Raw genomic sequence first — 11,648 nt, 5'->3', positions numbered from 1 at the left:
GAGACTAAAATTTCCACAAATATATTTTACTACAAAACTGTACAAAATGTTTTGGATTGATAAGCTTTCTTAAGTATCTGAAGTTTTCATGTCTGTGAGACTACCAGTTTGATTTAAAATGTAAACGTGTATTTAGGCTTCTTCAATCGGAAATATTTCCTTGTTTATATTCATTCATAATTTTGCACGAAAGCTCAGCTTCCGATTAAAATAAGGAAATCACCTAAAAATGACACACAAGGTTTAGTCCCTTTGTATTCCTCATAACAAGTAACTAACTCAGTGATGTGGTGAAAGTGCGTATAGTAAAAAATGACACCTCTACTCGAGTATAACAGGAAACACAAACTTTTAATGTGATTTCACAAGAAAACAGTGGCAGTGCCAGCACTGCCTGACGGTCATGTACCATTTTTTGCCATTTCCTGAACAGTGTATTTAAATGCACAGATGATAAACATCTGTCTATTTGACGTCAAATCCATGTGTTTGACGTTTTATTCAAAGTGTTTTTCACAGTCTGGTTGCTTCATTTACATAAAGCAGAACATTTTTCACTTAAGGTCCCTTCTTCCTCAAGCAGCACATCTAGCAGACAATCAGCTTTTGTAGTGCAATGTTGTCCTTATATTACTTTCAGCGCTCCTATTTTGGTCCTCACTTACATGGAAAATGTTAAAACCAGATCAGCTGTTTTTGGTCCTACCAGTGTTACAGTGATTTACTATTAAATACTTAATTTAATATGACAACACATTGATACTTCAACAGAAATGCAAACTGTAAAAAATCCTTTTAAAATCATCTTTTTATAAATATGCATTCATGTAAAAATAAAATAAAAATAGATTCTTTCTTAAATCTTGAATCTCATTACAGCGGCTGCAAACCTTTCATTCAATGCTGCTCTCTTTAATCAGAGAGAAAGTCTAGGAGGTCTTTGAGCTTCAGGTGCCAGTTACTGACTGGGCTTAGCACAGAGGCTGCAGCTGAAGTGGCATGACCCTGAACTACACAATTACAGGGAGGCACTCATCTTCAATAGGCACAGCTCCAGCAGGCAGAAAGCCCGAGAGCCCCGTCAGCAGGCTTCATACTGTACAAGAGGAACTCTGAACCATGTGCAGAGACGACAGCAGACGCTCCATCAGGATACGTACAGTAGTGGCTAAACGGCCCACACGTCTTGAAGTCTGGGAGCTCCACACAGAACAACAGATCCTGCTTTGATTTTAGCTCGGCTTTTTAGATGTTCACAGTCAATTCTGCACAGTCCAGACCTCCAGGTCTTGTACAATAAAGTCCTTATTTGTGGAGAGAGGTGCATTGTGAAAAGTTGGACTGGAAAAGCTTGAACCACGGTACAGATCAGCATCCAGCCACAGGGCAAAGCCACTCCTAAAGACAGAGAGAACAATAGAACTTTAATATCAGATCTTTGAAAACTCACTGATAGGAAAATAAATAAATAACTGTATAACTTACCCTCCTCCACCGAGCTGCAATGAATCCCAGTTTCCACTCACAAAGTACGAGTTCACCCCACTCCACTTGTATACCTAGATAACAAAGACATAAAAACATCTTAAACTCTGTGCAGATTTCTACAATAAGTGAAATAATTTCATGAAAAATCATCCTGTAAATAGACTAGAGGTAAAACATTAATAAAAGTTCAACTCTTACCTGGAAGTCGGGATTGAAGCTGAACAAGAAGGTTTCTCCAGTACCGTAGCAGTATTTACTGACTCTGAATGGATCTGAAGAAAAAGCCCCAAACACCTGAAAATACACCAAGACACCAGTTTGTTAAAGGAGATGCTGGTAATGGAGGAATGCGTCTCATTTTCTTGGTACAGAAAATTCTTGGAGACTAAAGAGCAGGATACAAACCTTTTTGTGCATGTCTTTGACCACCAGCAGCACAGGGCTGTCCACCTCAGCCATGTTCCTGTACAGAGTCTTCAGGCTGCTCCCATGGATGGCTGTGCTGTAGACCAGCTGCCATTGATAACCCTGGGTCCTTGCTGGCATTTGAGCAGCAAGCTGTTTGACAAAGAGTTGCTCATCAGATTATGTCCTGACAGACTAATAATAATTTTCTCAATACCTTCAGAGAAAAACCTCTGATGATTGCGATCTGCACCAAATGTCCAGCTAGTTTAATGTGAAGGTTAGTTTTACTAACTTTTTCCAGGTGGTGGTCATCTAGCAGAAGGCTGTGGTCGCTGAGGACAGGGAGAACATCGTGGTAACTGAGTTCTTCTGCCTCAGAGTCGTCTGAGCTGCACAGACTCTGGCGGCGTTTGGAGTCTTTCACAGTGATGATCTGTGAGGCAAGCAGAAAATTGCAAAGATATATTCATTGTCATCAAACAAATTCGCTCCCTGCTTACTGTCACAGTAATACTCACTGCTGTCGCATTTTTGTTACTCGAGAAAAGTTTAGGGGCCTTGCATATTAAAAAGTTTTGATTTATTTAAAACTGAGCACAAGTACCACAATAACTGAACTACTGGATGACAACAAAGCAGCAAAGTATGGTGACAGAAAAACATTTGAACCTCCACAGTAACTTCACTGCACTTCCTAACATGAATACATTCAGCAGAGTAATCTTACCTCAACATAAGGCTCCATACAGTCACTGGCAATGTAAAGCACCTTAATATTTTCTGGTAGGTGCTTCATAGCTCCTGATTTCCCTGTCAAGCGCTGCTTTCTGCTGTACCACATGTCTGCTAACCAAACTGCCATCCAGCAGCTCTTTTATATACACTGAGTTACTTTCCCTTTCAATGTCTGAAGTGTTATTGGTTGGAAATCTTAGCAGACGTTTGCACATTGGTCAACTCTGACAGTGAACAGTTTCTTTTCTCACTAAACAGGAAAACAAAATCTGGGTTAGGTTTGTAGAAGGAAACAGGATGTCCATATATAGACAGAGGGCATTCCCACAGCCTCACTTTTAACTTTTAACAATAACTGCCAACAAATTTGTCAGGCCACCACTCATTATAAGGTTTATGCCACAGCCGCACTAAATTAACAGTATTGGTAATTAACAAAATCATGTTTTATGTTTCTGTAATTGTTAACCTACCAGTATGTGCAAATGAATAATACATAATATGAATATTATGTATATTTTTTAGAGCTAAAGTATAACTATCCATGAATATTCAAACTAAAAAGTATTTGGGTTTTTTTGTTTTAATGAAAGGTGGTTTAAAAACATTTTTAAGCACCGTAAGAACACCTGAGCATCAGAGAGCTGATTCTTGGAGTGTTCTGTGTGTGCTTAACCTTCGAGATATAATAATGTATGTTTTTGTGTATATCTTACCTCCCACTTTTTAGCGGCGGTGTTGATGGGCTTGCTGAGGATCTTATTGATCGCTGCGATGTCCTTCTCCACAACCAGAATGTGGTTCTGATTTTTGTCTTTGATGACGTAATGCGGTTTCCACTGGTTCTTGTCGCCTTTGTGGCAGACCTCTGGTGACCACTGCGCAAAAAATGTGTAGAGGTGGTCAACCCTGTAAAAAAAAATTATAAAATTTAGGGGGTTTTTAGGTTACCAGTATACTTATATAGCTGTAGATGGTTGACTTCTTATACCTTAGATAAAGAGTTTAAAGGGTTCCTGAGATCAAGTAAAATGCTAAGAAGCACAATGACATGGCAATATCAGAAAACTAAAGAGTTACTCATACTGAATAATAACACAGGCTACATTTTCTCCATTTTCCATAGAAGTTACAATATAATAACAACTATAAAAAAAAAAAGCCTCTGCAATCTAAGATGTACCTGGAAATAAACTGCAACAGTTATACTTGTTTTAACCTTTTTGAGCAATTATCATCTTTGAGTTAATCCTGGAACATGTGTGGGAATGAGAAATCACTATTTCCATCTGTCCATGTTGGAGTCTGCTTTGTCTACAGTTTCAATCAGACATGACTGACAGTTCAGAAATCCCCTCTAGTCTCTTCCATCCCTCTCTGGTTTACCATGCCAGACTCTTTGCTGCAAGCCAGCAAACTCTTGAAAGGAAATCTCAGTGACTCAATGACTAAGACTGCTTCCTTTGGTTCAACGTATGTCACAATGTACGCATCCAACATAAAAAACCACTCATTTCAACATTTTCACATGACAGTTTCTTTTTGCATGCACTTGAAATCTGACGTGCAATCAAAATCTTTTACGTTTCTGCAGTTTTAGGGCACGTTTACGTCTTTGAATTAGCTGAAACTAACTAAAGCTTTGTCTGATTCAAATGCAGTTAGCACCACCATAATCACCCAGCACCCAGCATAACAATGCTCATAGATATACTGATTTGTTCTACTTACTCTCCAACGCTATATGCAACTCCCATGGCTGAATGGAGATGAATGTCCCGATAAAAATCTCTTAAAGAAGCAGTCAGGACTCTCAGCGCTGATGAAGCGTTTGAACTTGAGTCTCTGCCATTCCCGCTTTTTATATGAGCAGGACAACTGCTGAATCAAGCTTCAGTGAACATTAACCCTCCCACTCCCTCTTCACACAGCTTACACGGGCTGCACGTATTCATGCAGGGATTACACAACAGCGCCTGAAAGCCAAAGCTAGTGATACATTAGCTTGACCTGCTCTGCAGCTCTACCATTAAGGTTAGCAGGAGCACAGCTGAATTCTGTGTCAAAGCTAAGATGTGGATGAGTGGTGAATGACACCACTGTTGCACTTTTCAGTCCAGTACATTCATCTTACAGCTACACTTCATGAGAGCTTTGCAGATGAAGATTTTAAAGAACTAGTGCAAAATGATCCAGAACACTAAAATGAATCATGCATAGCAAAGTTAACACCAGATACTGAAAAGCTCCTTATGTGTAAATGCATCACTAAAACAGTGAAATTATATATAAGATATTATATATAAGAAATTATATATAAGATTATGACAGTGGACAAGGACTTTCTTGCAGCTTGCTCGCTCAGGTTTCCTTTGAACAATATAAAGGGGGAAATGGTCAACGGCTTGGCATCAAATCAGCAAGGATGAGGCAATAAAGGAAGGTGGTCTGTAGAAAACACCCAGTTAGAACAGAGTTATTGGGTTTACGCTACCTCAGTACATTTTTATATTGAATGACTTGATGATTGCAATGACATCTGCCTGCACCTATGATTTTTTATCTTATCCTTCCCATTTCTTATAAGATTGTTATAAAGTCTTAACAAAAAGGACCTCAACTGTAGTATTGACCATTTAGAAAAGATGAGTTTTCAGTGCTGACCATTTAGATTAACAAACAAATGTTTCAAGGGCCCCAAATGATCTGAACACGCTGAGCTGTTGATTCAGTAATCCAATTTGTTCAGAGCTGAGTTGAGCTTGTACTTTCCAAATAACTTCACTTTCTTGACCAGATTTTTCCACAATTTTCTTCAGCAATAATGACATAGGTTTGTTCATGTTCAGCCGAAGAGGTCAGAAGATTACAATGGGTACATTCTGGGGTCAGCAATCAGCCTTGATATTCTTACACAAAACCAATAGAGTGAAAAAGATAAAAATTCAGACAGTGTCCACTGTGACACAGTGACAGGATTGATTAGTAAACACAGATCAATAAACATAGATTTACCCGGACAGATATGAGTATATACAGTAAATGCACGTGCAAACAAGCAGATGCATGCACTTATTGTCAAAAACACACAACTGATGCATTCTTCAGTCAGCAATGTCAGCTTGACACGCGTGCACACACCTGCAGGAACACTCCTACCTCCTTGTTATAATCGACTCAAAGAGGACCTACTTGGATTTATTTTTAATGTGAGATTCATAATGTTCCCGATGATGCTGACATCGTGCTTTAAATGTAGTTATCCTGTGCTGACTGAAACGTGCATGTTTACAGCAGTTAACGTGCAAGAAACTAGTCTTGCACAGTGGGATAATGGAGTGACAGGGTTCATCACAGTTGAAAACAGCTGTCCGTGTGCACAGGCCATCCTGAGATCCTAAAAAGATTTTCAGATGAAAGAACACGTTGCTCTTAGCAATACTGTCTAGAACATTTCTTGCTCCACCTCTTCTTCAACCCTGTCTGTTCCCTGCACGACTCCAGCCAGACATACAAAAAACCACAAAAAAAATCCTACTGAGTCCACATCACACACATGCACACACAGCCTCACACACAAGAACACAAATACCATAAAACATCCATGCACGCATGCACGTACGAACTATTTCCTCAATCCTGCAAGAGGAGTGTAGGATTTAAATGTATGTATGTAATTTAAATTTGTATAAGCTGTAGATGTTTTTTTGGTTTTTGGCGACGACTAGGCGACAAAAAAGTTGTATGAGTCGGTGGAGGGGGAGGGGGCCCTCCGTGTTCTGGTTACCAGCACCGACCTTTGCAGTGAGCAGCTTCGGTTACGTGCAGCCCGAGTTTTTCACCCGCGCTGAGGACAAAAGAAAAGAAAAACTTATTGAAGTTCGATAAACACACCTGTGTGCATCTCCGATAGTTCCTTCACAATAAAAGCATCAAGCTGGATCACCATTTCAAAGCTTTTAACTTGAAGTAAGAAACGCCGGAAATGTCTCGTTTGCATTCACAACAGCGCTGAGACGTAAACAGTCCTTCACAGCGAAATGTCTTGAAGGTACAAAGACGGGAGGAGACAGACGGGAGTTTGTGGCACAACACTGGCACGTGCTGACCGTGACCGACCGGTTTTTCGAGCACGAGCAGCATTAGAGTGATGATGGGTGTAAAAAAACAATGAGCACGATTTTTCACGTAGATTGCACTATGCATACTGTACATTATTATATTAATGTACAGTATGCATAGAGATATGTGGAGTAAATTTCAAGTGCATATAGGCTAGATATTAAAAGGCCGCTTTATGAGTTCACCTAAAATAAAAGTATTCATGCAGAACAGTCAGTTTTACTAGTTCACCGGTTGTTGTTTATGAGAAGTGATAGAGGAAAGCTCATGACGTCCCTAAATTAAAATCCAATTTAGTCAAATTATCTGTGCAGATGAGTGAAAAGGAGATATATTCACCAGACCAAAGGTAGCTTTCAATAAAATGGGTCTCATATATTAACTGTAGAGCATGATGAGGAAATGGTCAGTGTGCAGTCACTGACTCAACGATTCAATTAATCTATTCAGAGAGCTCAGGATAACTTGACTAAAAGATGAAGATGGACTGGACCTTTCAACAGGACGATGAAAATTTACAAATAAATAGTATCAAAAAAGATCAAAGGAAATCCTTTTCAAAAATCCCATTAAAACTTTGAGCGAAAACCCTTAAACACTCTTGCACAGAGACGATTTTCATGGACCGGTTTTCAGTTTGTGTTATGCGTATAAGGGGGTGATGTTGTTTACTACCAGTGGTGTACTTAACCTTTCTCACAAAATACACTGATACTCATCCAGATACGTTCAACAAGCTGGCAGTTTCATTTTCCCATGACGTCATCACTAAATATAGTTATTATTGTGTTTTTTGTAATGGTAGACAAAGTGTTTGTGGTTTGGTAATAGAGCAGCAGCTATTGGGCAATGCTAAGAAAATGCAAAAAGCACACCCAAGATAGAGCAATACTTTTTAATACTTAATAGTTTTTTGTATTCACATGCAGGACTCACATGCACAACAGTGTGTCAGTGCTGTAAATGTTACGCTTTTCTGCTGGTGAGCACTTGTTATTACACAATGAACCATCTGAATACACCAACAATGGCAGTGAAGAAGAAGAAGGCCGCATTCAGGCTTATTCAGTTATCACTGTCGGGCCTTGCTGGACATGTAACCTCTAACGCATCTTAATTGTTGCAAACAAGCTAGACTCAAAACTGAATGTTGTTCCCGGTTAAGCATTAAATTTGAACAGGTTCAGTAGATTATTTCATTTTGATGTCATTTCCTAAAACAGTTATACAGAATGTAAAAATATGTTTTGACAGTTTGTCATTACTTAAACCTCATATGTAAAAAACAATTTACTCAGTCTTGCTAAAGAAAAAGTAAAGTTCTGTATGCGTGCAACTGAAGAAACTTGTTTTGAGTCTGTGCTGAAATCATATTCAATCAGGTCATATGTATATAAGAAAAATGTCCTGCCCATAGTTTGAACTGTACATGAGGATTGATTTGATTCAGAAATCAGTTTAAGGGTCAGGATACGCTTCATGGTCATGAAGCATATGCATGTGCTGTTTTATACAGGATCTGTCTCTGACATGTGTAGTGTAGAGACATCCTGATTCATGTGTAGGTTGCGGGGAAATTTCGGCACATAATTGATTTGTCATTTTATTACAAAACTGATACAGCAGTGGTTTGTGTGTGGGTGAACAAGCAGGTAAACCCACAGTGTGTGTGTGTGTAAGTGAGTTCATTGTGGAAAGCGTAGTGACAGTTTCCGCACAGTTTTGGTGAAAGTGTCTGATTTCGGTTTGGTTGTCCTACTAGACTATAGATTGTACATTTTTATTACAATTGTAATAATTTTAAAGATTTTAATCCAATCTTGTCTATAAGTCTATGAATGATCAGGTTACCTACAGTTTAACTACATTATACATGTTTTAGGGTTTACATCATTTTATCTTGTTCAGTCCGTAGCTGGTTTCCTTTTTGTTTTTGAGTTTTTGATTTTCCTTTCCTCAAAATCTTCTTGCTGGGAACTTTGAGTACACATAACCAGATTAACGCAATCATGCTTTTGTTTCTTTTGTTCTCCTGCAGCAAATCTGATAGTTTACAAAAACTGGTTTGTACTAGTTCATAGACTGTTAGTCAGTGTGTTCGTTGTGTGTTTCTGTCAGAAGCTACAACGTCAGCATATACATATACAGTCCATACCTTTACCGTATAAACCTATGTGACTGTAAGACATCAATATTTCATCTCATACAACCCCTTAACCTACTCCAAGGAAAAGTGCTTGTTCAGCACTTTTAAGTAGCTGAGACATTTTAATTTTAACTGCATTTAATGACACTCTGACGTAACAGGCGATAAAGGACAGATTTAAGGCTGATGAAAGTGTAATGGGTCTAGGTGTTCCAACTCAAGGTTAATCAGTGATGTTTCTATGAGTACAGCTTTCACTGACCTACATGCAAAACCACTCTAAGGGGCACAGAGGTTAAAAAAGGCTACGGTCTACAGCGACTGTGCACAATGAACCAAAGTGAGACTTCCTCTGCAGTTGGGGCGTCAATGTCTGGGAAATGTTTGTGGTTAAAAAAAAAGAAAGGAGATAAAATATGCGTCATTTCTTGCGTATTTCCTGTCTAAAATTCAAGTGAATTGTTTTGCAGTAATTTTACTTTTTAAAATATCAAAACAAACATTAGATGACATGTGTTATAAAAAAGAAATGCTATTTTTCTCATATATACCATGCTTATACAACAAAACAACTGAGATATCAGTGAGGGTGGTTTCTGTCTGAGCAGCAGGGTTGGAAAAACCCCAGACTATTCTAATAGTTGTCAAACTACGTCTTTATTGATATATAAATTTATTGGCAATCATGACTTTATTGCATTACTTTATTGGACTTTGATGTCATCTTGTGATGTTGCACCCTTTGTTCTAAATTGTTTGGTATTGTCGTGTGGCTTATTTCGTGACACGTGATCGTCTCCTCCATTATGTGCATAATGCCTGTATGAATGTGCAGAAACATTATGGATGCACACTCACAGCACTTTTCATTTTGTATGTCGTTAGAAATTAATTGCAAATAATCACAGAAGCAACTGTTGTTGTTGTTGATGAATTGAATTGAATTGAATTGAATTGCATTGCTATGTGCTGCCTGTGCTACAGTCTGCTAGAGTTCATTTCAAAGGTTGGCTCTTTTCCTACATTCTGGCTAACAGGTTCTGGTGGCCTGCCAAAACCAATACTGACTTAGCAGAGTGAACATTTTTTGCACTTTAGACCAGATTGTACTTTACTTAGCAGAATCCAAGGCCACCTCTGTGCTCCCTGTCAATTTTTGCTGTCACAGTACAGTCTTCCACAGACAGCCATAAAAGCTACACACGTCTTTCTACAAGTAAATGACCCAGTGGAAAAATGCTGCATCAGTTTACATTGTTAAGTGAGTTAGGTAATCTTCAATGTCACATAAGGCCAGATACATTAATGACTAAAATGCAGCAGGAATAAAGTGCAGCATGAATATGTAAAGAGCGTACTTGTTTAGTCATTTCCCCAGTAAAGCAGTAATATGAAACTAGAACTACAGAATCATCCTCTTAAATATAAAAGTTTAATAAGCAGGGCAATTGTGTTTTTAATTTGTTTAAATATTGAAAACATACTATAGATTTAATATCAAAGTTTAAAGGTGTATTTCGTAGGATTATGTGGTCTGGAATTTGTGTGGGTCAGTGACCTACTGTAACGCTGACTCAGAGCTGAACAAACTTTGGAAATTTATTCTCCTTTGTGTGGGGGACACACATCCCCCGTATCACACTCGAGGTCAGAAGCCAGTGCTTCACTATCCTGCAGTTCATTCTGCTCCACTATCACTGCATGCAGTTCACATACAGTAGCTGCAGTGATTGTACTCAGTTTAAACTCACAAAAGCTTATCAGAGGAAAAGTGTGTCATTATGTAGAGTAGAAAAAAACCAGCTGAGAAAGTCCTCTTGCATTGTAAAAGTTCACTTTTGCATCATCCTTGCTTAAGTTCCAGTACTGCACAGTGCCTTTCCAGAAGTATGATGTGTCCATCCAGATGCATGCCTGCAAATCAATATGTTTTGCCAGAAAAGTGAAAAGATACACCTCAAAAATTTTAAGCAAGAATGAAATATGCATGTTGAATCCAGCATCTAATAAAACTCTGTTTTGTTGGTATTCCTTTCAAACATATGTGAGACTGAAACTACTGGCAAATACTGGTCACCATCCGCTGTGAAGTTGCTTCAGGGGCACATCTATTCCCAGTAAATTCTTGCTGAACGAGGATTATTTTTCAGGCCACTGGAAGTTCCCAGCCTCTGAAAGCTGTTGTATAATTTCCTGTCTGGGAAAAATTATTATCCTAAATAACTCTAAAAATAATATTCCCTGAATTTTTTCTTTAAAATAGGATGTGTTGTTCATAAGACAATGCTATTGTTTACATTTATCTTAAATAAGTTTGTTGTTTGACTAAAATCTCCTATATAGAAGTTTTATGAAACAGTTTTATGCATTTCATTATTTTAGATATATACACAGAGGAGGTATATTTTTAATAACAGTTAAACAATTAGGAAGCAATTCTGAAATCTCTGCTCACTGCTAAGAACAGGGCCTACTTACCCAGAAACCAACTAAGATTATTACAAAGTGAACACAAGGAGAGATGCTGTTTCATAACTAAGCTCCACATTTTGGGTTTATCAATGGATTTGGTAAAGTACTGGCACCTATCTGAGAAGCAGTGGTGCTGGGAGCAGTAACACTGTTGTTTGAAAAGGTCAAGACGGATCTAAAATGTGTCTGCAATCAAATTAGCATAAACTAACAAATGGAGAGATGGCTTTAAAATATATGTTTAAAAGAATCATCACTTACTTGATAAAATAGATTC

At 38.3% G+C, this 11,648-nt stretch overlaps 1 protein-coding gene across 2 annotated transcripts; it reads right to left on the bottom strand.

Annotated features, from left to right (window-relative positions):
* Positions 1-338: 338 nt before the first annotated feature.
* Positions 339-4,484, bottom strand: LOC146563738 (nuclear receptor coactivator 7-like). 2 transcript variants are annotated; one of them, XM_085291012.1, is made up of 7 exons: positions 4,363-4,484; positions 3,348-3,540; positions 2,189-2,329; positions 1,894-2,046; positions 1,687-1,782; positions 1,486-1,559; positions 339-1,398 (listed from the first exon to the last, which is right to left on the bottom strand). In XM_085291012.1, exons 1-7 carry the CDS (start codon positions 4,386-4,388, stop codon positions 1,260-1,262), a joined length of 822 nt encoding a protein of 273 aa, XP_085147138.1. In that variant the 5' UTR covers positions 4,389-4,484; the 3' UTR covers positions 339-1,259. The 2 variants fall into 2 exon arrangements, with proteins under 2 accessions (XP_085147138.1, XP_085147139.1); XM_085291013.1 differs by lacking the exons at positions 3,348-3,540; positions 4,363-4,484 and adding an exon at positions 2,624-3,335.
* Between the last annotated feature and the right edge of the window lie 7,164 nt (positions 4,485-11,648).

Source organism: Mchenga conophoros, linkage group LG11 (genome assembly GCF_057382185.1).
Source record: "Mchenga conophoros isolate Kocher_MC1m ecotype Shallow Benthic linkage group LG11, M_conophoros_male_GT1.1, whole genome shotgun sequence".
Classification (NCBI taxonomy): Eukaryota; Metazoa; Chordata; class Actinopteri; order Cichliformes; family Cichlidae; genus Mchenga; species Mchenga conophoros.
Note: the sequence above shows the minus strand (reverse complement) of the source record. Positions and strands in the feature narration are given on the sequence as shown.